The following is a 27,234-nucleotide window of genomic DNA, read 5'->3' on the forward strand; positions in this document are numbered from 1 at the left end:
TACATTGTTTGTTTGTTTGTAAATGATTCAAATTGAATCTTTTCTTCCGGCGCCGTCACGAATGGCAGCCACTCCAGCAGCTCCCGTGTTATTTTCGATTGTTCTCGATTGTTCTCAGCTCAGGGATGCTGCTGGAAATGTGAATTTCCCTTCGGGGATGAACAAAGTATCTATCTATCTATCTATCTATATGCTATTCGTGAATGGTGACTAATAAAGTCCTGCTGTGCTAACTTAACATTCAAGGATGGTTTATATAATCTAGAAACTAGAGCGGGTCAATTACACGAATAACCACAACTATAAAAGTCAAGAACCCAGAATGTGTTGGATAATGAAAAATACTAACAATACATTTAACATTCAGCAAGTTAATTCTAATTCTATCTTGTGCACAGCACGTAGGAACATATCTCATGACTTGAATTCCTTTAAGAAACTACCCGGGCAGGTTTTCTTTACAAACTAAGTTTAGGAAGGTGTGGTACAGATTTGACAAATTAAGCCTAAGTGTCTTCGAGCAAACTTATCATTCTGAGACAATCTTCTTGACTATACGTAGTTTTGTGTTCAGAAAAATAGTGCTGTGACTTGATTTGAGGCTATCGTGCTCATATGCTACTCTCAGTTCAGTTATTGCGATTTCACGGTATGCAAATTTTTATTTGTGCTTGGGGTGTTGTGACTTGATAACTCAATCGGCTAATGGTCAAATAACAGCACCAAAATCTGTATCGGATTCCGTCTCGGATCTCATATTACATCCGAAATAAAAAATGTTTGAGCATTTAAGAGGCGCTAAATCACTTGTTCTTAACCGGTCTGAATTAAGGATCCATTCCAGCCATTCCCCCTTATTGACAAACGACGACCTAAGTCAAAAAAACAAATTTTCTCTTTTCAAATGTATGCAATGAAATGTTTGTGCAGTTCAAAGCAGAGGTCATATATTTCTCCTTTTTTTGTTTTTGTTTTTTTAAAGAAAACTACCAGTGAAACCCTAACAACGTCAAGCACCATAAATACTCTCATAAGCTTACATTGCATATAAGCAACCCCCTAAAATTCTTTAAAATGGCTACATACTAAAATAACCTAAATACCAATAAAACGTACCTTAACATGGATCATTATTTAATTATGTAGTTAATATACATACAGTACTGGTAAAAAGCTAAAAATAAAACATTTTTAATCCAGTTACTGTACCTTCCGGCAGCGCTTCAATGGTCATACATCATTTTCGTATTTTGCATTTGTTTCATTCTTTGACTCTATAGTTGTCACTGTTCTCCACTTTTCCTTCCTGTTATTATTAACTTTCTTGGGATCCATTATGGTCAGAAAAGGGAAATTTAAGCCCACAAAAATCACAATACAATGAGAGTGAGGGTTTGAGAGTGGTGCCTCTCAAACGCATCAATTGATTGAACAGATCGAGCAGGGTATTATAGCCATCTACTTTTGAGGAGCGTTATTGGCCCTTTGTTTTTTTCTTTTTAGCAATATTTTGCTTAGGGGAACAAAAACTGAAAACGGTGCCAAGACCTACTTTTGGTTCCCGACCCACCAGTTGAGAAGCACTTTGCTAAACAATACACAGCATCCCTTTAGCATAACATTAGCATTTTTAGAATTATAACAATCTGGGTTTTTGAATCTATCCAAGAGTAGTTTTGGTCTTGGCATTGGTGGGAACATAACCCATTTTCTATTAAGTGATCACATAATATCGGTGAGGACAATAAAATTCTTCCCGATATTAACGCCAAAACTACACCTTTGATTCTATCACCAACGAAAAGTGTAAAGACTTCAGTCAAAATGCAATCAGTTGAAGATGGAGCACACTCGGAACACATCAATTATATAAAATGAGAAAATGAAGAACTGCATTTACATACAATGCATAATACATAAACATTAAAGAATAATAATCCTTTTCTCATATCATTTGATATCAGCAGGACAGTCCGTGTATTTTGGTAGAAGTGTTTTTCACAGCACGACACTGGCGGTGGCACCGTGGTTGGCCGCCATGCCGATCCGCCGGTGGCATACCATTATTTTACGGAGCTCGGCCCGGAAACGGTCGTGGAGCCAAGCGTAAAGGAACGGGTTGCAGCAAGACGAGCTCATGGCGCACAGGTGACATAACAACTGGATTAGCAGGAAGTAGCGCTTATCGATCAGGCGGATGTCGATATCGCGCAACACGTTAAACACATTGATGGGCATCCAGCAGATGCCAAAAGCGGCCACTACAAGACTCACCAGGCGGAAGGTCTTGCGCTTTCGCGTCCGTTGAGCCTCCGCCTGTCTCCGAGTGTGGTAGCCCGGAACCACGCACTTCTTTAATTTGACGGTTATGCACAGGTAGGAGATGCTAAGGGCATACAGAGGCAATACGTAAATGATGAAAAGCGTGCTGTAGGCGTAGGCCAGACGCTCTCGCTCTTGACCCATCCAGAATTCCTCGCAGATGGTGAAGCCCTCGTTCCGAAACTCTACGTGGTAGGTGTGAGCCACGGCGGGCGCTACCAGAGCACAGGAGAGCAGCCACATAGCAGACAGCAAGTAGGTACATGCTAAGATGGAGATGCGCTTCTTCAGAGGATGCACTGTGGCATAGTACCTGTTGTATCAAGAAAAAAAAAAAAAGATTTGCTGATTTGGATACAAACTCAGTTACTCTCCTAAAGTTTTTTTTTATGTGTTGTTCCTGAAGTATTCTAAGATATCGTTGAAATTTTCAGAAAAGAGGTCAAATACTACTAAGGTGATTTTGCACAGTTTTGTCACATACATCGACTCCGACTTCCATTTCCTCGTTGTCTCGTCGAGCATTTTCTGTTTTAAAGACATATGGCCTTTAGATGTTTGTCTTGACGCCTACGTGTCTTGGCCTACCAGTACCCTTGACTTTATCAACCTTCCCATGCTACTTGTACTCGGCCCAAATCTTCAATACAGCTTATTGTGAACAGCCCACATCTTTAGCAAACCATACCAGTAGAGTTACCTTCTTCAAGAAGTTTGACGATCCTGTCTTTGGTCTCGAGAGACATCTCTCTTGTTGGAGCCATGATACTTGCCAATCCACTTAGTACAGGAGCCCTCCAAGATGTGATAACCGAAATGTTTTAACAGCTGACTAACAAGCAGACTTCATCTAAGCCGGGTGCCCAATTAAGGAATGGAAATGGACTGGGTGTGTCCTTGCTTTCTAGTCAAAATGTAATGAATCCATATTCCTCAGAATTGAGTGATTCCACATTTATTTCCCTGCACTTGCTTTATAAAAGTAGCATTTACTGATCTTTGCAATCTTTTTCTTCATCTATTTTTGGGGTAATGAATGCCAATATGTTGCTCATTGGAGTGACCTTATTAGTGTTTCATGCTTGTTTTGAGTTTTTTGTTTTGTTTTGTTTTTTACAGAATAAAATGTCTGAGTGGGGGCTTGCCCAATACTGGTGATTCCATACTTTTTGCTAGGGGTTGTATGACCTCATCGAACCCAACCTCAAGTTTCCACACTCAAGGGTTTTCTATATGGAAATCCCTCACTCGCAGACTCGCCTGTCTTCTGCACATTTTTAAAACTTCAGGTCATCTTCACACAAAACGGTGCCATAGCCTTGACACTAATGAGTCCAAATATAATGTGATTTTTTTTATAACGTGTTAGGAAAAGAGTATTTCACATACTTGATTGGTTTTATAAAAAAACAAAAGATCCAACATGATTTTGAATCCTGTTATATTGAACATTGCATCATGACAAAAGAAATAGTAAGGTTTCAACTTTGTAGGGATTTCATCATGAAACAAAGTAAACAGTTTTCAGAAAGTGCTGTAGAAGTACAGAAAAAAAAAATCCTAAAATAAGTAAATAAATAAAATAAACTGAAAAATAATAACCTGTTGAACTCTGCACAAGGGGCGGCTTCTTAAGCATATCAAATATCATCTTTATATTTTGAACTTTAATCATATTCAAAGATTTAGCAAAAAAAAAAACAAATTTGTTGACAAAATCTCAAAGAGGGTTTAAATTTTTGATATACTTTTTTGTGCACAAAAAAAATGAAATGTATTGCTTTTTCTTTTTGTATTATGAGTTCAGATATAATATGATTTTTGGATAAGGTGATAGGAAACGAGGATTTCACATATTTGCAGGTTTATAGCATATATTTGTATGTATATCTGTATATTGTCAAGTAGATCGATAAACATTTGGATGTTTTTTTCATTGTTTTGTATTATATAATGTTCTGTTATTTTGTGGACTATTTTGATATTTGTCCAAAACTTCAACATTTGAATAAAGCGGTTGGTTGGACTCCTTAACTACTATAGTTGTAGGGGCACCATTTCCTGTGGTGTGTCTTGGGCAACTACAGCCTGGTGGTGCCCGTCCCTCTCCAGGCCACATATGTTTTCACCCAGTCTCAAACCAGGGACATTTTGCGCCAACCACTGCACTACAGAAACATGAATGAAGAGGAAATGGAAAAATGTCAGCAGTAAATCCAATCAAGCGATTCATCAAAAAAAAATAAAGGACCGATTCATCGATTATGAAAATGAACGTTAGTTGCAGCCCTCAGTGGTGGCCGGATGACCCAGATGGTTAAGGGAACCGCAAACCATAAACTGAACGAAAGGAAGCCTTGGAGAAGTACGAACAGCAGTTCTTGGATTTTTAGTCCAAAAAATGTCAATTTTATAGGAAAAAAAAAATATATATATATATGTATATTTTGCATTTGCATTTCGGGATATTGAATAAACATCGTACATTCTGTACTTTTTTTCAGGATCAATAATGGTTTCAGTTTATACTGCTGGCCCTCAAAAAACATGTAGGCGGGCCACAAATGGCTGTAGTTTTGACACCCCTGTTTTCCAGAGTGACCCCTTTCACCTTAACATCACGCGCTACTAGCTGTCTTGTCCCTCAGGCTTTTTAAGAGAGCTCCCTCAGTTGTTTGACAATTCTCATCGCACTCTCAGGCTGCTGTCAAGGTCGTGAGGGGCTTTAGGTGCGGAAAGACCTACCCCCAAAATGCTTTGTATTCTTACCTCCAGGGAATATTTTTCATGAAAGGGGGATGATGAATGAATCCTCAATTCCTTTAAAGCAGGGGTGGACAAATTACATCCTGCAGTTAACATGCCGCGGAAAAAATGTGTTTTTTGGAGAGGTGCTAGCTTTGTCTCCAAAAACAAAACAAAAATGCCAAAGGCATACAACATAATACGACTACAGAAATGATATAAAAATACTACTGAGATACTTTTAGAAATATCCATCCATCCATTGTCTGCACCGCTTATCCTCAGTAGGGTTGCGGGGGTGCAGGAGCCCATCCCAGCCATCTTCGGGCAGTGGTTTCCAGCCAGTCGCAGCACATATCGAGACGGACTACTCACTCGCTCATTCACACCAGGGACAATTTGAGCTAGCCAATGAACCTGACATGCATGTTTTTGGGAATGTGGGAGGAAACCGGAGTGCGCGGAGGAAATACATGCAGGCACAGGGAGAACATGCAAACTCCACACGGGGATGGTGCGGTAGCTGGACATGATCCCTGAACCGTGGGGCTGCACCCCAGCCGTTGTTCCGCCCTACTTTCTAAAATACTACTACAGGTATACCTCTACAGACATACTAAAAACATACTACTTAAGAAAAACTACTACTGAAATGCTACAAAAATACCGCTATGAAACTACTACTACAGAAAGTACTCCTACAAAAATGATCTTGCTTTAATTGTGAGCATTTTAAAACCAATTGAAGAAACTTATCAAATTAAAACATGTTACAATTATTCATAAATGAGAACAGTTGGATAGGTCTTCTGGACTCTTACCAGATTTTTTTCAACCCGATATGGCACGCCGCTCAAAGGTTTTCACACCCATTCACTGTGTCACACAAAATGTTGCAAGGTTCTTGTTTCAAACCAGGCACAGTCAAAGAATCTAAAGCATAATTAAGCCCACCGTCACGTTTTAAAATGCAATGTACTAGTCCATTAAATTGGATTGAGCTGACACTACATATCGACACACAACAGCGAATATTAAAAACATAATCGTCACATTTTAAATACCTAACCAATTCCGTTGCCATTTCAGCAATGACGCAAAATGGCAACTAATTAGATCATAATCATAATTTGATGCTATCAAATTGCAATATACAGATATTTCATATTTTACATGACAGCACATTAGGTTGACTCCACCTGAAGACAAACAAGATAAACGGAAGCGTGTAGTTCACATCCTTACCTGAAGCGGAAAAATAAGTAATTAAAGAATCAGAATTTTTCTTTTTTTAATGATACTATTACTATTTACGTTGAAAGAGCCATATTGGACCCCCCCAAAAACATGTTTGGAGCCACATTTTAAAATGTTAAATCCTAAAATACATAAGCCTAACAAGGAAGGCAACGTAAACTGACAAACTGTACATCTTCGGGCAGTGGGCAAGAGACACCTAGGGACAATTTGGACCAGCCAATGAACCTGAAATGCATGTTTTTGGAATGTGGGAGGGAACCGGAGTGCCCGGAGGAAACTCACGCAAGCACGGGGAGTACATGCAAACTCCACACAGAAGGTTCGATCTCATGACCTCAGAACTGTGCCGCACACGCGCTAACCACTGCGCAGCCGTGCTGCCCTCTATATATATTTATATTCATTGGAACTTGAAGAATGTTTGTGTCGCGTTTTTCCTCCAACAGAAACCATATCATTTTCCATTATCAAACATTTTTGATAAAATATCATGGAGCCCCAAGGGCACCTCTGTTAGTTTAACTTTGTGGGCGACAGAAAGCATTTTCCTCAGAATGCTGAACACAGTGCACGATAAAAATCCGTGAAAACCGCGATAACCGTGATACAGCTACGGATTTCTGTATATAAAAAAATGCACGTTTATATGATAGTTTATATATTTTTGCTTATAATTTAACTCAACATGGTTTTCTTTCATGAATGAGGTTTTTTTTAGGAACTAGGAGGTGCTAAATAATACACACTGTTTCTTTAATAAAATGAAGCAACCACAGCAGACCTTAATGAGGGAACACGGAGGCTGCACCCATTTTAGACATCCTCATTCATGTCCCATTGAGGGTGTTGCTCCATCATTGGTATACTTTGTTTTATCCTGGCTGACCTGTGCCAGACTGGTTCTTACATCTAAAATCTACAACTGTAATTTTCATCAATTCCCTCTGCTTCGTAATAACCTTCCTTTGTGCGAAATGATTCTCCCAGGTCTCCCGTTATTTACTTGTGCAAAACATGATAATGCACCACCTTCCCTTAATGGTTTCTCATCCACTCTAGGATGAGTGCATGTAGAGTGAAGCCACCATAAATACGGTGGTTATTCGTGTAACATGCAAATTTCCTGTTACCCAAAAGAACTGGGTACACTTTATACACGAGGTTTTAGTGAATTGTATTACCGCATTTGTGCAATGATTTCACAATCTCAAAATATTGGAGGTAACAGGAATCGAATCCAGGTCACAGAGGTGAGAGTGCCGAATCTTAACCACTATACTGCCCATCATATAAAAGGCAAATGGAAGGGCATTAGATATCTCACTATCCCACTACTTTTATTCATGGTACCAGAGATGAATGTTAGAGAATGGAGCAAGCAGAAGGTCGCCCTAAAATATTTAAATAATCGTAAAGAAGCACGACTAGGGCAATCACCTATGATGAATCTGTCACGGTTGCCCATTGTCCTCACTTGGCCCCGCCCATTTGGCGCCAACTGCAACTCGTTGCCTGATCGGCTTCCCTCCTATTTAAACTCAGTGCTCTCATTCGCTCCTTCTCAATCCGTCAACAAACCTCTGCACTTGCAAGGCGTGTATTTTGACTCTGTCCGGTATCCCGCTTGTATATCCAGTAACGATCCAGCCTGTCTCGCCCTGTCTGATATCTTGCTCCAGTATCCAGTATCGATCCCGCCTTTCTCGCCCTTTCCGGTATCTTGCTCCAATCTCCAGTATCCGGTATCGATCCCATCTGTCTCATCCTGTCCGGTATCTTGCTCCAGTCTCCAGTATCCGGTATCATTCCCGCCTGTCTCGTCCTGTATGGTTTCTTGCTCCAGTCTCCAGTATCCGGTATCGATCTCGCCTGTCTCGTCCTGTCCGGTATCTTGCTCCAGTCTCCAGTATCCGGTATCGATCCCGTCTGTCTCGTCCTGTCCGGTATCATGCTCCAGTCTCCAGTATCCGGTATCAATCCCGTCTGTCCCGACCGGTACCATTCTCCGGTATCCGGTATAGGTCCCGTCTGTCCCATCTTGTTCAGTATCTTGCTCGTCTATCAATCCCGTCTGTTCCGTCCTGTTCGGTATTTTGCTCGTGTATCGATCCCGTCTGTTCCCTCCTGTCCGGCATCTACTTGTGCGTCCTGTATCGATCCCATCTGTCTTGTCCGATTTCGATCTCATCTGCCTCTGACCTCTCTGTCTCAATTGTACCGCCCAGCGATCGCTGCATCACTGGCGTTTGTGTTCACGCGTATGACTGCCCCATCCCCGTAAAATAAAGCTTCTTTGAAAACGTTACGTGTCTGTTCGGGTTTTGACAGAATCTGACTTTGAAAGATATTAAATGAATAACATTGTTAATTTTATGTTGGTATTGTGTTCATAGATTCACGGTTCAACTGCCAGTGTCGTCGGTACACCATTTCTTATGGTTTGTCATGGGCAAGTACAGCTTGGCAGCTCCCATCCCTCTCCAAACCACTTTTTTGGGTAGGGGTTTACTCCCCACATGAAACACATAGTACTGGTTTCCATGGTTAGCAGAAGAAGGAGAAGCCTCATCTGACTCAGATACAGCAACTTCATAATCTGGTTGCTGACGTTTTTTTAGTGGTAAGTTACATTCCCGACCATGGCATTGACAGCATGTGACAGTACTGATACTTTATTCCAAATTACTGCAGAAAAATTATATATATATATATATATATATATATATATATATATACCTCCTGTGTGGGTTCAAATCCAGCTACTGGACTTACTGTGCGGAGTTTGTATGTTCTCCCCGTGCTTGCGTGGGTTTCCCCCGGGCACTCCGGTTTCCTCCCAATTTCCAAAGACATGCGTTTCAGGTGAATTGGCCGGTCCAAATTGTCCCTAGGTGTGAATGAGCGAGCGAGTTGTCTGTCCCCGTGTGCCCTGCGATTGGCTGGTAACCAGTTCAGGGTGTCCCCTGCCCACTACCTGATGATTGCCGGGATGGGCTCCAGCACCCCCGCGACCCTACTGAGGATAAGCGGTGCAGCTAATGAGATGAGATGAGATATATATACATATATATATATATATATATATATATATATATATATATATATATATATATATATATACCATAAGTATAAAACGGTTAGAGTATGACAGTAGTTTTAATTCCATGCACCTTATACATGAAAAACATATGGCAAACTATTGGGGGGTACGCCTCGTGATCAGGTGTAGAGGTAAGATTTTAGCTCCTAGCCCAAGCTTGGCCCAAACCGACCTGAAATTCGGGTCAGGGTCATGCCTATTATGTCTATCATTACGTTCGGGTTCAGGTCGGGTTCTCCTCTCTCTCTGACCTTTTTTTTTTTAAATTATCTACCCTTTGATGGGATTGAATGTAAGTATTTTCTACCACTGAATGTAGCTATCGCTTTAAGAATACGCGTGATTGCTTGGTTATCGGCAGTGACGCTATATTATTGAAATCCTGTTATATGCGCTGCCATGTTGGTTGTTCTGTGTCTTCCAAAATAAACACGATTCATTGCAGAATCATGACACAACCTTCATTGTTTATTGTTTCTTTTTCTTTGCGGAGGATCTACGCGATGGAACACCCCAAAGAAAACTCCTCCCGAGACCTTACAAATGAAACTGTCATGATTGCTGATTCAGGGCACCTGTGACTGCCCAATTGGCGCCAACAGCCCTGAGCGCTGATTGGTTCAGAGACTCTTTTTAACCGCCCGGCTTCCTCTTGGAAGCCGTCAGACCGTTGCGAACCTATGCTCCCAGCTAGGCAAGCTCATACCTTCCGGCATTTTCCTGTCCTGTTTTCTCCTGCCTGATACCTGTAGCCGACCTGTTTCTGGACCCGTTTCTTCCCTGCTTTGCCATACCGACCACCGACCTGTTTTGCCCTGTTTCCTGCCTGATACCTGTTGCAGACCTCTTTTCTGGACTCGATACCGTCCTTGCTCTTCCGTACCGGCTAGTGACCAGTATCCTTGCTGCCTACGATTATCCTCGCTCGACACGGAAGTTCCACTTCCGCGTTCCTGCCATCAGTTACCCGTGTCAAATTGAGGAAACGAACGCTACTGGGTCTTGTCTCCATTTCTGGCTTGTGACAGAAACATGAAAAATGTGTTTTTGTTTCGAGTGCAGTTCCTCAAATAAAGTTACCATGTGGGGCTCGGGCTGGGCCAGGGTCTAATACCCGCCGGCCTGAGTCATTTCAACCTGGATTATTAGGTCCGATCTTACTTCTAATCAGGCCTGCCTCATAGTGCAGAAAATCAGGTCCTTTTTTTTTTTACTTCAGCATAACTCACCTATCCACTCCGATGGCTGTCAGAGTGAAAACCGACACGTAGACGGTCACCGGTTGGATGAGGTAGACCAGGTAGCACATGAAGCGTCCGAAGACCCACCCGCGTGGGTTGAGAGCGTACGCTAGCGTGAAGGGCACGCAGGTGGCGCACATGAGCATGTCGGAGAAGGCCAAGTTCCCGATGAAGAAGTTGGTGACGTTGTGCATCTTGCGGGTGCGGCAGATGACGTAAAGGAGCAGGTAGTTGCCCACTACGCCCACCAGGGCCACCAGGGTGTAGCAGGGGATGATGAGCAGCTTGAAGGATTGCAGCAGTTCCACACCCTCAAATTGAGGTTTGCGCTCAGACGATACGTTTCGCAGCGCCACCTCAAAGATGCCGCCGGTACTGTTCGACTGATGGACGGAGGGGGAGGAGGATGTTGAAGAGGTGAGCTGTGTGACCATCTCCATCACAATAGGTACCTGTCAGACAGTATCAAACAAAAGTGAGAGGTTACTCAAATGTTGTCATGATTACTCATTGCACTGACCTGCACCCGCTCATTTGGCGCCAGCTGTTGCGTGTTGCCTAATTAATTCCCCTCCTATTTATACCCAATGCGCCAGTCAGCGGACCTCTGCATACGCAAGGCAAGCACTTTGACTCCCGTCGGTCCCGTTTTCACCGGTAAACCACTCATCTGTTCCTGATTTCCCGTTTTTGACCACCAACCGCGCTCTGATCTCCCGCTCCGGCTAACGACCTGTTATTGACCACCGACCATGCTCTGATCTCCCACTCCGGCTAACGACCCGTTTTTGACCACCGACCACGCTCTGATCTCTCGCTCCGGCTATCGACACGTTTTGCCCGTTTGACCATGCTACGATCTCCCGCTCCGGCAGATCCACTTCCGCATTCCGATCACGCTCCAATACCGTGAGCGGCTTGCTTCCTTCGCCCAGCGAGCACCGGATCGCTGGCATTTGTTTTCCTCAATATCTCAATAAACTTGTGAGTAAACGCTACGCATCTGGGTCCTTCTCCTGTTCTGGTTCTGAAAAATGTAGGCAGATTAGATTTTTAAACTGAGTAGTACTTGACCATTAGATGCATGGTCCATACACCTTTTTCACCGCCAATTTTAGAATTTAAGAAGGACTTTCAAAGCCATTTTTTCAATTTTTCGGGCACCCTTAAAAGAATCATGCATTTTGCAGATTCACAAATATATCTGCAATTTACATATGCAATTTTTAATCTTGCGTGTGCATTTGTCAAGACATCATTTTTATATGTTGAGTAAAGTGCGAATCTAACAATGTTCCCTCTAATTTTCCACGGGTCTGAGCGTTCACACAAAGTCGGTGAGCAATGCTTGAAACAACAGTGAGCAACAGCAATCCCAGGTGTGGCAACTAAGTCATTATCAAACATGTCCAAAACTTGACATCAATGTACATTTTGCTGAGTTTCTGGCAATGCAATAATGTTTTGCATTATTAATGTATTATTGCAAAGGTTGTATGGCCTACAAACGTCATTTGTTTTTACAAAAATTCTTGCGCAAGATTTTAATTTATTTTTTTCCCTGGTGTCTTTTGTCGCATAATACTAACATTTTTGGGGGCTTATTTAGTCGGCTGCACGATACAGAACTGTATTTAATCACATTTTTTTAGTGGAAATACAATGTTGGCCACAAGATTGACTTGGTATAATTGGAAATTATTTGAATGCAACACAAACCTTTTCTTCTTTTTCCCTGTTTTTTTTCTATTTTTTTAAATCCTTTAAAAAAAAATCTCATTGTGTCTATTTATTCCTAGCTGTTACTTTTTTCTTTTTGTTCTCCATTTATGTTTTTTCTTTGTTTGTTTTCTTTTTTTCTGGCTTTTTTTTCTGAATTTTTCCTTCGTTTTGTTTCTTTTTTTTCCTCAGCTTTTCACTACTTTTTCATTTTGGTATTTTTTTTCTTTTTTGTTCTATTTCCCCCCCTTCCTTTAAGTCATTTTGTGCACAATTTTACATAACATTTGGTCGTGTAGGGATTAAAGAAGCAAAAACAACCTAAAGAGCTGTTTGGGACCCGAAAGAGCCGGTTCTTTTTAGTGAGCCGAGCCGAAGAAGCCGGTTCTCAAAAAACTCTACTGACTTTACTCAATTTTGTTCTACTTCGACCTTGACTTCCAAATACCGCATTTAGAACACGTCAGGGGAACCTGTGTATTTTTACCTTCATGCACTGTAACCTTGACTTAATTCGCTTCTTAATTAGCAATTTTGAGCCCTGGTTTTTAAGAGCTGGCTAGATTTTCTTGTGCACGGAAAGGCTCTGGGTAGTGCGCAATCGCGCACACACGCAGCTTAGATGGAACATTGCGCTGGATAGACTTTCTTGTGCGCTGAGAATGTGCGGGCAGTGCGCGATTGCGCACGTGCGTAGCTTAGAGGGAACATTGGTCCCGAACAATACGCGAGTTAATGTTTTTTGAGGCAAATCTCTTCCCATATGGGTGTTAGGTAAGATTACATTAATACGTGGATTACATTTTTACTCGCAGGAAATTCTTCCCTTTACAATTTGACACTGGGAAACGCTACCTTAAGTTTTTGAAAGAAAAACTCAAAATCTCAGCATGCTGAAGTGAAGAAACCTTGAGAAGGGAGCGCACATGAGTAATTCTGCTCCCAGGATGACCAAGCTGCAATTCATATCACAAGGGCATCAACAAACAATACACAGACATTGTCAACATGAAATATAGGTCATTCATAAGCTATAGAATAGAAGTGTGTTTTAAGCCTAGATTTAAACAGTTCCACTGTGGTTGCAGATCAAATCTCAGGGAGCAGAGCTTTTCCACAGCACCGGGGCCTACATTTTCTGAGCTGGATCAAAAAGATAGGAGGGGGCAAGTTCATGTACAATTTTGTATAATACCAACCGAACTTTAACAAACACATCTTAGGCTGACAGAGAGTCAATGCAGGTCAGCCAAAATCGGGGTAATGTGATCAAACTTTCTCTTTTTTTCACTGCAGCATTTTGTACCAGTTGAAGGCTCTTGATACTATATTGCGGGAGACCGAGAGTAGAACATAACATTATTTAAGACGCAAAGTAACAAATGTATGACTTATGATCTCAGCATCAAACTGGAACAGCAAACAGTGGATTTTTGAAATGTTGCAAAGTTGGAAAAAGCACTGTTCTAGTAGTATCCTTAACGTGTAACTTGAAGGACAGATAAGGGTAAAATGTGACACCAAAATTATTGACCAAGTCACTCTGGGTTACTTTCCATTTGTCAATGTTCAGAGCAATGTTTGAGAACAAGTCACGGCATTTGGATGGACGAATAATTAGCATTTCAGTGTTTTCGGGGTTGGGGTTGAGTGACATCCATCTTTTTATCTCACTGAGGCAGGCCTCCAAGTTCCCTCAATTGGAAGACAGAGTTGTGGGTCATCTGCATAGCATGGAAACTGATATTATACTTGCTAATAATAGCACCCAATGGAAGCATAGAAACGCTGAAAAGAAGGGGACCAGGTACTGAGGCCTGCGGAACGCCACTAGTAACACTTAAGGGCTCAGAGGTTATATCACCGTATCTAACACAATGCGTCTTATCTGAGAGGTAGGATCTGAACCACAAGCAGACAGTTCCTAAGTGACCAATCCATGTTTCCAACAAATCCAGTAAAATATTATGGGCTACAGTGTCAAAGGCAGCACTGAGGTCCAGAAGCAGCAACAGCGATGAATTGCCGGAGTCCATTGAACGTAAACAAACGGGACGCGTGTATTCCAGCATGCTCTTCGTGTCACCGTCACGGTTCAGAATTCAAAGATGAGGGATTCCAGCAGGTTGACAGGGAGGAGGACACATCTGTCATTCAATCAGCCCAAATAAAATACTTTTTTTTTAATTCCATGGAATTGGTATCTGAAGAAAGGAATCACCTGGAAAAGGGCTATCATTCATTGTTATGTCTGTCTCGGACAATTCCGACGGATTGTCAAAAGCTGAAAAAAGACGTCATTGGATCGGTTTTCAAGAAACGCGAGACAAAAAAAAAATCCTTATTTTTATTATTTCCTTTATTGTTTGTTTTTTGACATTATGTGCCTCTCGCTTTATGTTTGTTGTGCTGTAATCTAATTATACCATGTATTTGTTTCAAGTTCTGATGCTCTTTTATGATTTATTGGAAAAATATAATACTCTACGTTTGCGGGGCTTGGAACAGATTAGAGAATTTACATTCAAAATGCGTCTCTACTTATAAAGTTTTCAGGTTACGAAGCTACTCAGAGAACAAATTCAATTCTTAAGTAGTTTGGTCTTACTCACCAGCTGTGTAAGATTATCGAGTGACAAATCACTAAAACAGGAAAAAATATCACTGGACAGCCACCATCATATGCATCCATAATTACCCTTAATTACTACATTAATACGCGTTTGTTTTTTGAGAATCGCAATATCATTGATTTAAATTGCTCTAACAATCTTGAAACATTAACAAATTTGTAGCCCGATACTACGGATTGCGACATTCCGTTCAAATTAATAATTTCGAATCTGAACACTACGGTTTGGCATATTCTGTTCATCCATGTCATCGGGTAACCAAATTAGTATTTAAAAATGGCCGTGTTATCAATATAAATCACACTAACAAGACAGAAGCTCCAACAGATTTTGGAGCTCAAGACTACAACACTTAATCAACACTTATTATGCAGAAGTCTTGGGCAATAATTACAAAAGTTCACTACAGCCCCTTTTTATCCTCCAAAAACATGCAATTAGAACCATACACAGGGTAGGATATCTGGATTATACTAATATTTTATTCCTGCAGTCCAAATTATTAAATAATAATAATAAATAATTAGATGATTTAGTAAAATTTTTCACGTCACAACTGCTATTTAAGGTCAACAAAAACGTAGTCCCAGAAAACATCCAAAAATGATTCATTCGGGAAGAGGGAAATTATAACTTAAGGGGCTGTAGTAAATTAAAAATCCCGAAGGTGAGAACCACCAAGAAAAGTATGTGTGTGTCTGTGTGTAGAGTCAAACTTTGGAACAATTTACAAGACGAGATAAAAAAATGTCCAACTATTCACGTGTTCAAATTTAAATACAAGAAAATGGGGTATGAGTGATACGGGAGATTGGAAATACTGAGTTTACAACTATGGTTAACTTGTTGTTATTGTTGCTATTGCTATATCATAACTGTTATTATTAATATTATTGCTATTGTTGTTATTATCATTGGTGTTGCAGTGATGTTTGGTGAATAGTGACATTATGACGTTGAGGGATGGGTACTACGAAGATTAGAGTATAAAATATGTGACTATTGTTATTATCATAATTATTGATATCTGACCTATGTAATGTGTGTATCCTTGAGATTGTGTTGTATTTAGAGACAAAAGAAGAACTATCTATAGAATGTAATTAATAGGGAAGATGAAGGGGTAGGGAAAATAAGCTTTTGCTTCTGACTACGCCTTTTCGAACATGTTAAGGTAACATTATTTTGTTCTTCAGTTATTGTTTTTGTCCTGTTTTTATTTTAATGTTTGAAATAAAGTTTTCATTCATTCATTCAGATTGCAATGGGGTTCTTGGTTCTTAGTAAGCCCATCCGTCACATTCTGAGTGCTCAAAGGGCAAAAATCAGTATTTCCTTCTGAGGCCCCGTTCCTTGTACATTCAATCAAACCACAATCACAATCAAACTGACGCCACACTTTCCTTTTTTTCACCGTTTAGTACTTCATTCACTTTCAAACTGGCACCATTCTTTCACTTCCTCCATTCACTGGTATTTCCCTCATTATCAACCCATCACCATTCTTTCACCCTAATTGTTTCTTTTATGTACTAGTTAGTATTTTCATTCACCCCGAAAATATTCCTCAAAACTGTTGAATTTGTAAAAAAATGAACAAACATTAATGTCAAATTGTAGAAAGAGGGCCAAAAATGAGTACCTACAACATTTTAAAATGTTGTGAATTTTTTTTTAAACTCTTTTGATTTTAAACAGACATTACTTTCTATAAAGCCTCGATGCAATAAACAAATGTATGTCTTTTTTTATGCATTTAAAATCCAAAGCGGGTGGATGGTAACCTTAATACAACAAGAGGGATATAAAAATATTTGATAAAATGTAAATGTATAAATATAAAATATAGTATAAAAACAGGTATTATTACACTGAAAATTTTTGCCCCATTGGTGGATATTTTATATTTTAATTTTTTTTAATTCTTATCGTACAAGGAAATCATTTAAATTATCCTACAATAGTGAACATTATTCTATAAATAAAAACAGAAAATACGTTTTTTTTTAAACTGAATAAAATAATGAATGAATAATGTCACGACCAGAACAGAGTCAGGACACAATTGCGTAACGTTAACCACAAGTTTATTGATAGAAAGAGGAAAGGCAGCTCCTGCGATTGGGTGCTTGCTGGACGCGGGAAGCAAGTCAGTCACACAATTGGATTTTGATCCGAATACGGAAGTGGATCTCCTGTAGCGGGAGATGGCGGTGTCAAGGACGGAAAAACAGGTCGATAGCCGGGACAGAAGAGCAAAAACGTTGTCGAGATCAAAAACGGGTCGTAAGCCAGGACGGAAGAGCAGACATGGTCGGGGTCGAAAACAGGTCGTAGCCAGAGACAAATGGGGAGATCAGGAATGGACAGGTGGGAAAACGGGTGCAAAAACGGGACAGGCGGCAGTCAGGGTCAAAATGCTTGCCTTGTAACAACAGAGGTACACTGACGGACTGATAAGTGACAGGACTGGGTTTTAAAAGGGACAGGGAACCAATCAGGTAGCCCGCGGTGGCTGCCGCCAAATGAGCGGGCACAGGTGATGATAGTCAGTAATCATGACAAAAAAAACCCTCAAATGAGCAAAAAAAATATTATTTTATTAAAAATGTTTGCTGGCTGTTTTGCAGTGCTGGGAAATATTGAATAACTGAAATACTGGACGTATATTTTTTACGCAGAGCTAATTCCACTACGGGGTGTACTATTGCTGTCATGCTCTATTATTGATTATTTCGAGTGATTTTGAGAGTACATTCCGTTCACACAGTTCTATAATTACAACACTGATTATTTTTTCACAGTACAATGGAGTCATTCCTTAAGTGTCAATTAAATTATAGATCTTTAGATCTGTGATGCTGTTGTTTATATTCATGAGTTGATTCAATGTTATCTGCAAGGATGTCGCTGGGTTGAAATAAAAGAGGACTGTCAGGATTCAAGGGCCATCACACCAAATATACGTGACAGCAATGTGTAATTATAAATAACTTCTATAGCCGCGAGCAGCGAGGCTTTTGATTGGACGCGTAAGTGATGCATTTTCTTGGTGATAAAGAGTGCATAGCAACATTAAGCAATTATTTGCTTGTGTGAGCGAAACCTTGGAGCCATCAGCACAATCGTGCTCTCACCATTTGAATCGTGTACATCTGTCACATTCTATCCATTAGCACACCTTTTTTAATACCTTGTGTAAGCACAAATTTTTTTGATACTTTGCATAAGATGCAACGATTTGTCCACTATATCAGAGTGTCCCACTCTCAAACCTCATTTGTCTATGGATGGGTTTTAAGTCAAGTCATGTTTATTTATATTGCCCTTAATCGCAAGGAGTCTCACAGGGCTGCACAGACCACAGATTATTGCAAACAACAGACTATTATGACACCATCCCCTGATCTACAACCTACCCAAGGGCAAGGAAACCCTCAGGAAAAACCTCAACATGAGGAAAATGAAGAAACCTTGACAAGGGCCTGCACATGAGCTAATCCCCCTTCATTACATGCATACAACATTTGCTGGTTTACTGAAGTTGGAATGCGGGATGACTGTTGACAATAATCATTCTATATTGTTTTGAAAAGTTGTTACTAGGATAGGATAAATATTAATGAGCCATGAATCTATGGCACGCTCTGGAGATACTAACATGGAGAAATAATTTGGGTCTACGCTCAAAGCATTGAGTCGCCGCACCGGTAACAGCAGTTTGTGTCAACTCATGTTTTTAGTATTGTTTTTGACTGCTACTGTTAGCCGTGTTATTACTTCCATGCTTCCCGATAAATGGGACTCACAACCACTCTTTATCTTATTTTTTCTTGACGAGTAATTTGTTGGCGTTTTGTAAGAAAAGATAATGGAACCTTATTATATTATTTTGTGTTACAATAACACATTACATTGGACGACGTAATCTAGTCATTTTTAAATTTGTATGACTACCGTTCGTGAGTGTTATGATTACCGATGTGAATCACCTGTGCCCTCTCCTTTGGCGCCAACTGCCTCGGTCTCTGATTGGCTCCCTGTCCCTATTTAGACCCACTCCTATCTGTCCCCTTTTGTCAGTTCGTCTGCGAATCTCAGTTAACTCTAGGCAAGCCTTTTTCGACCCCGATTCCCACCTGTACCGTTTCTGCTGCTGTCTGTCTCCGGCTACGACCCGTTTTGATCTTGACCACGACTGCTCTCCCGTCCCGACTTACGACCCGTTTTTGATCCCAACCACGTCTGCTCTACCGTCCCGGCTTACGACCCGTTTCTGACCCCGACCAGGTTTCTGCTCTCCTGTCCCGGCTATCGACCTGTTTTTCCGTCCTTGACACAGTCATCGCTCGCTACGGAAGATTCACTTCCGTGTTCGGATCACAATCTGAGTACAAGAGCGACTTGCTTCCCGCGCCTAGCGAACACCGGATCAGGGCTGCAGCCCTTCCTCTTTCTTTTAATAAAACTTGTGAGAAACGTAACGCAATTGGGTCCTGTTTCCGTTCTGGTCCTGCCAATGAGTGTGATATACATGTGGTGACATGGACTGCATTCTTAATTTTAGCTATGACATACAATACACTCTGTATGCATTAAAAGAGGGGAAATCAAACAAGTACATTATAGCAAGAAAACAAACATCAATGAGACTGTTTCTAAAACCTTTTATGAACAGTGTGTTTATTTATTTTCAATATTGATCCAAAGTACGTCACCATCTTGAGCCTTAAAATCTATCATCGTATTGACAATGGCGTGTGTAATCTAAGGAAAAATATACAAAGGACATTGAAATTGAAAAATCAAATTTTGGAAATTGGGAAACACAGTCAATATAAAATGTTTACATGAACAAATACTACTTATTGTTTACAGGATCAGCTGAACGGGAGTCTGAAATCATGTAGTCATCACCATCCTTCCCAAGCCTTTGGAGCAAATTAATAATCACTAAGGGAGAGTCACATCACCGCGCCATTCCAAATAGTGGTGCAGTCATAAAAACAATTTTTGCTGAAAAAATTGGTGGACCAGTAGAGTGACTAAATTTGTCTTTAAATTGAACTTTCTTCAAACCTTCTTTGTTTTGCCTCAAAAATATCGGAGTGTGGTTTGAATTTTGGCTCCCATCTACAGCATCTATTAGCACAATGTATTGTACAACTGCCACTGTGAATCTACACATATTGTATATCAGTAATATATTGTGTCTTTTTTTAGAAGCCCTCCAATTTTGCTGTTCTTGTATAATGACGATAAAGGACATTCATTGTTTCAATCATTCAATTTCTTTGTTGTGACGGTCTGTAGAAATTGACAAATGTTGCAATGTTATAATGTTTATTCGGAATACATAAAAATATGAGTACAATAGATATTTAATTTTCGCTTTGGAATTGTATCCCAGGTAAACCTGTGTGGAGTTTGCATGTTCTCCCCCATGCTTATGAGAGTTCTCCGGGCACTCCGGTTTCCTCCCACATTCCAAAAACATACATGTCAAATAAATTGGCCGGTTCAAATTGTCCCTAGGTGTGAATGAGCAAGTGAGTTGTCTGTCTCCGTGTGCCCTTCGACTGACGAGCAACCGGTTCATGGTGTCCCCTGCCCACTGCCCAAAAATAGCGGGGATGGGCTCCAGCACCCCGCGTCCCTACTGAGGATAAGCGGTGCAAATAATGGGTGGATAATCGATGGATGATCACAAATAATCTTAAAAATCTGCATCAGAGTAAAGGCTTTCGTTTGTATTAGTATCCCGAAACACAATTTTTTTGAGTGGTGGCTAACAACAATACTGTAGTGTTTTTCTTAAAAAAATCAAACTGGTCTCAACGTATATCACTCACTTTTTCTAGGGATAAATGAGTACTGAATGAATGTGTAGCAAATATAAGAGATACAATACTTGAGCGAATACTGGAAGTCATGTTAATATAAATGGTCTGCATTTAAATAGCGCTTTTCAAAGTCAATGAAGACCTTCCAACGCCCTTTACAATGTGCTTCACACTTTTACCTTTTACACACTAACTCACCGATAGCAGCGTCAGCCATGCAAGGAAACTACCTGCTATCGGAGGCATTGCCAAGGACACTTCGACAGATAAGGAGGAGCCGGGAATCAAAACCTGTGACCTCTTTATCCCAAGACGAACGCTTTACCTCCTGAGCCAATGCCACTCCAGACATTAGGCCAGCATTCTGGAGAACATCCCGACAAGGCTAGGCTAACTTGGCTAGCCTTCTAAACTATTTCGTCACCGGACTCTAAGTAGTGAGTTCTTCTTCCTTTTCCTTTGTAGGACTTGATTCCAGTCACACTATAGTGACATTAGTGGTCAAATATTACATTATGTACCTTTCAAAACTAATTTTCCAATTTTCCGTAGGACAATACCATACAAACTATTGCAGTTAATCACAAGGGAAGAAAAAATGCAATGGCAGAGGGAAGCCACCAGAGAGCAGTGTTTACGTCATTCTTAAGCAGATTTGTTGAGAAACATCGTAAAAATGTCAAGCATGTACAAGCACCTAGGCAGCACGGCGGCGCAGTGGTTAGCGCGTGTGCGGCACAGTTCTAAGGTTTTGGGCACCTCCTGTGTGGGTTCAAATCCAGCTACCGGACTTACTGTGCGGAGTTTGTATGTTCTCCCCGTGCTTGCGTGGGTTTCCTCCGGGCACTCCAGTTTCCTCCCACATTCCAAAGACATGCATTTCAGGTGGATTGGCCGGTCCATATTGTCCCTAGGTGTGAATGAGCGAGCGAGTTGTCTGTCCCTGTGTGCTCTGCGATTGGCTGGCAACCAGTTCAGGGTGTCCCATGCCCACTGCCCGATGATTGCTGGAATGGGCTCCAGCACCCCCGCGACCCTACCGAGGATAAGCGGTGCAGCTAATGAGATGAGATGAGAGATTTACAAGCACATCACCCAAAATTAGAGCACATTTCATTCCTTGAAAACACAACATTAAAATTAAAGATTTTAGGCACCCGCACAAACCCTGCACAGGAATCAATGGTAGTTCTTTTCTAAAATATCCTATTCATTAAAATAAATTGATCAATAGGGAAATCAAAAGCTGTAGCACCACCTATTGTTTGTCTGTGCACATTCCTGTTAACTGCAGAGTCATGCAATAACGTTTATATTAAACTTAAATGTTACAAGATTATTTTAAAATTATACTCTTATTGGAAGTAATTGAGTCTTACAATCTAAATTTATTTGTATTCAGGGATTTTAGCATAGATTTATTTTTTAATGTGTTTGAATGAACTTATCTGAACATCTATATTTAAAAAAAAACAGTACTGATAATTTAAGGGACAGTGTGTATTATTTGACCAGAAGATGTCACTGTATTTTGTCGGGCAAACGTGCTAAATAGTACAGGGAAGAATTCACTGTACAGAGACTCGAACCGACCAAATTCTAAAAGGTTTTGCCAAGCCTTTCACAAGGTTTTTGTTTATTGCATACCCATAGCAGTACGTGTGCTGACAATAATTTTAGCTCTCTCTAACTGAGGTTCATACTAAGTAATATTAAGTAAAATTAATATCAATTTCTTGACCTATGAGTATTTAGAAATAACAAGTCCAGATAGTCACGTATTTTTGAAAATCAATATCGATTAAAATGAATACAGTTTTTTACCATGAGGAGGTGCTAAAAAATACACACTGTCCCTTTAAAATATATATTTATAATGTAAATTAATATAATAGGCATAGTTATATCAACAAGCATATCAACAAGGAATTAATAGCTTCATTCAATATCAGAAATATTATTTGGTTAGCTTTTAATAAGCTAAGCACATCATCTCAGTATACTTTGTTTTATGAGTAATCATACCATCTTTTGAATTTTTGTTGTTTAGTTTACTGCTTTTGTCCCAAAAAAATGTTGTCAAACAGGAAAGACAAGCAGGACAGAGTCAAAACCCACGTCTTGCGGGTACAGAGGTTCGTTGACGGACTGACAAAGGGTGAGTGAGAGCACTGAGCTTAAATAGAAGGTAAGCCAATCTGTCAACAAGCCGCAGCTGGCGCCAAACGGGCGGGGCCAAATGGGCACCATGGCACCTGTAACATACAAATGTTGGGACTAACACGTCACAAAGGGAAAGGTTCCTGGAAGGCAATTAATTTTCTTGTACTATTACGCATTATTAATACAATTAACTGTTGCTATTACAATGAACGTTATTACATTACAGATCAAATGCAAGTAATAAATTGTGGTAATCTCTGACTGCCGATAAATTCTGCACACTCATATTTCCACATACAACCCTTTATCTGGCATTGGCCGTGGGTGGGCATGATTATATGGATCTTCAACGTGCAACTGGAGACACTTATGGTGGCGCTGTCTCAAACACAGAGTATGATAACGCAGGATTTCTCTGCATGCTGATATATTCCCTGCTGTATACACTCGTATTAATGCGTAACAAATATAAGATCAAGTGCTCAAATCAAGGGGGTTAGCTTATATGCGCATAATTGGTTGTGTGTCACCAGTAGCGAACAGTAGGCCGTGCCTGGGGGAATGGCCGTGGCTTTAACGGGAACAACAAACTAACTCAAACAATTGGGGAATTGAGCACAGCATTTACTGTAAAATTACATACTTGCCAAGACTCTCTAAGGCTATCACTTTTCACCCATTAAAAACGCCTACTGCTTTTCAAATATATATATATATATATATATATATATATATATATATATATATGTGTATATGTATGTCTTTTAAATTTACACAACAACAACAAAATAATCTTGACCTGAGACTAGGGTTGTATTCCACAGCCACTTGATTTTTAAGTGAGTATATGTCTCTGTAGGAGAATTAACCACTCCAATGATGACATTAGATTTTTTTGTTTTGGTAAAGGTTTTATACATATGGTTTTGAACAAGAACAGGCTGTTTGTTTTTGTTTTTTAATATCCTTAAGATGGATTGTGTTATACGCGTAAAAATAGAGTGCATGATAAAATCTACCTCTTTTGTAATATCACAAGGTTGGCAAGTATGAAAATTTTTTGTAATACACCGTACTTGGAGAAAAAGAGAAACGTCTGACAAGTACCTAGAAATAGAGTTTTTCGGTCGGATCAAACCCAGAGACAAAATGGATATGGAGTGTCTTGGCAAAGTATTTGTTTTCTAGCTCTAACGATTGCACAAACCAAGAAACATGAAGGGTTCATCAAGAGGTGATTTTAGGTTTAGAGCATTGGGAGTGCTGATCACCCAAATCAGGGGTGGGCAAACTACGGCCCGCCAAACAAAAATGGTAAAAATATATATAATAGTAAATATACCATAAAATTTGGACCATAAGCCACAACTTTTTTCCCAAGCTTGTCATCCATTCAGCTTATGCAACGATGTGGCCAAATTATGCATCTCTTCTAATGGCTGCTAGGGGCGCCCTAGCAGTGAAGGTAAGCGTGAGAAACGTGGAATATGTGTCGAGAAGGACGCAAGTTTAATATAACGTTGTGCTTTGTGCATGAATAAAACTAGCATGAACAGACCCTCATTACGGAATAGGTGTCAATGGAAAGGGGAGGCCTAATTACCATATCGGGAATAATTTATTGTTTATTTGAAAACAAAAATAATGTGGCGAAATGAATGGATTACAATAAGCAACGTCAAACAAAGCAGAAATCTTTGAGGCGGATTTCTATTCATCTGTTCACATTATTGTGTGTTTTGGAGTAAATAATTTATACGTTTGGATTCTATGGATTGTCCTTGATGTAACAAAGCCATTTTCGCAGACAAGAAGGTGAAGACGGTCAGGGAACGTACTGATGAGTCATCTTGGTCTTATAGTTTTTGCGTATCTTGTTTCAGACTGATCGTGATGTTCATGGGTATATTTTGAAATGGTCGTCATATCTTGAATCCAAAGAGTTTAAGCTTTCCAACGATATATGGCATGACATATCTCAAGACCTGTCAACCTCCACGGCTCCATGCCCGTACAAACTGCCGTATTTTCCCGTACAAAATACAAAATAATCGTACACCATATTCTTTTTTCTTTTTTTTTCGGAATGATGCATGACGGGAAATCCCCAGGCGGCAGACGCATGCGATTGGCAAATTTGCGTTTTTCCGTACAGATTTCCTTGTACGTCGTACTCGTCTTAAAATGCATCAAAAACGTACTTTGTACCGCAAAACCATACGGGTTGACAGGTATGTATTTCAGTGACAGGTGACGTCGTACAGACACGTATTTGTTTATCAAATGTCCGGTGCGGCTTACAGTATGTATGTACAAAGAATGTTTTTCTTTAAAATGCACTGGATACGAATTATAATCAGGTGCACTTTATACTTAATTTTACAGTAGTACTAGTGATAAAAAAAACATTTTTTGTGTGTGTCCAAATTGTCTCTTGGTGTTTCTGCAACAAAAATACTACAAAATCACTTCAAAACTAAATATCAAAATTGAGTGGTTAAAACAGAGTCGAAAATATTATTTTTTTGTATTCTCATTAGAAAAACAATAGTACAGAAACACTACAAAACTACTCATATAGTAATACTACTATACAAAAATATTTTTACAGAAATATTACAACAGAAGTACTAAAAATACAACTGCAGTCATATTACACTTAAAAAAACTACAAAGTGACAAGTATGGAAATACTTCAAAATACTTCTACAGAAATACAACAAAAACACCACAACAGGAAAACTATAATGCAAAAATACTGCTCAAGTAATACTACAAAAAATACTACAAAATCACTACAAAACTAAATGTGAAAATTGAGTGCTTAAAAACAGAGTCGAACATGTTATTTTGTCTTTATTCTGATTAGAAAAACAATACTACAGAAATACTACAAAACTACTCATACAATAACACTATGATACAAAAATACTTTTACAGAAATAATTCAACAGAAATACTACAAAGATACAACTACAGTAATATCAAAAACACTTAATAAATACTACAAAAAAATTCAAAAATACTTCTACAGAAATAATACAAAAACACCCCTACAGTAAATCTATAACACATAAATACTAATTTATATATAATACATAAATACTGCTCAAATAATACTACAAAAATAATACTCAAGTAATACCACAGCAAAGCTACAAAATTAAAATAACAAAAATTATACTATAGAAAATACATCAAAAGTATTACTGCAGAAATAATAAAATGTGGTGCTAGAAATAAAACTGACTGAACCATTTAAAGGCAGTGGAGTATTTTCAACGCTGTTTTATTTTACTTCCTTTTCTTAATCTAGCGTTTTTCATCTTATTTTCTTATATTTTAGCCTAGGAAATGAGAGTTTTAAAAATGCAATCATTTTTGGGGTTGCTTGGGTTGAATTTAGGGGTGCTTGAGCACTCCAAAATACGAACTGGTTGCGCCCATGGGTTCACTGCTTCCACAGGTTGGTGTACACGTTTTCTTCTATTTCTTTATAATGTTATTTATTCGTAACTAGAGAGTTACTTTTAGATGAACCTGCTGGTTTTTGTATCAGTAATCTGTGGGGGTAACTGAGGTATAATTTAAATGAGGTAACTAATAACTGCAATTACTGTTATCGGTATCGCGTGCAACATCGAACAATGCTGACGAGAGTAAAAAAAATACGAAGAAAGAAAAAGGTGTAACAACAGAGAACACTGACCTTGCAGTAAAATATAACATCCATCCCAAAAATGTTACCTACCTTGTTTTGCTGTTTTAGCGGGGAGCAAAAGAAGCTGTGCAAGCACAAGAAGATGCGTGGCGAGTTCGGAAATCGCGCGTGGGGCGAGAAGTGTGCGCGCGTTGCTCGCACACTTCTCGCTTTGATCCACGCAACCTCACGAGTCAGGAAATTTCAGTGCCGAACAAAAATTGGATTTTACTACGTCCGAATTGTGACCTTCGCCTATGACATTAATTGTGTGTTGGTCAGCTTCACAGAAAACGCGCGTGTTTTTCATGCAGTCATTCATCACCCGATGCCCCATTTCATTTATTCATATCTATATGTATGTATGTATGTATGTATGTATGTATGTATGTATGTATGTATGTATGTATGTATGTATGTATGTATGTATGTATGTATGTATGTATGTATGTATGTATGTATGTATGTATGTATGTATGTATGTGTGTATGTATGTATGTATGTATGT

General features: G+C 39.6%; 1 protein-coding gene across 1 annotated transcript; it reads right to left on the reverse strand.

The window, feature by feature from the left end:
- Window positions 1–1,885: 1,885 nt before the first annotated feature.
- Window positions 1,886–26,847, reverse strand: prlhr2a (prolactin releasing hormone receptor 2a). The gene is made up of 3 exons (XM_088335035.1): window positions 26,778–26,847; window positions 10,657–11,120; window positions 1,886–2,635 (listed from the first exon to the last, which is right to left on the reverse strand). Exons 2-3 carry the CDS (start codon window positions 11,106–11,108, stop codon window positions 1,999–2,001), a joined length of 1,089 nt encoding a protein of 362 aa, XP_088191161.1. The 5' UTR covers window positions 11,109–11,120; window positions 26,778–26,847; the 3' UTR covers window positions 1,886–1,998.
- Window positions 26,848–27,234: the final 387 nt, after the last annotated feature.

The sequence above is a fragment of the Urocampus carinirostris genome, chromosome 5 (genome assembly GCF_059441175.1).
Source record: "Urocampus carinirostris isolate Australia breed hairy pipefish chromosome 5, RoL_Ucar_1.0, whole genome shotgun sequence".
Classification (NCBI taxonomy): Eukaryota; Metazoa; Chordata; class Actinopteri; order Syngnathiformes; family Syngnathidae; genus Urocampus; species Urocampus carinirostris.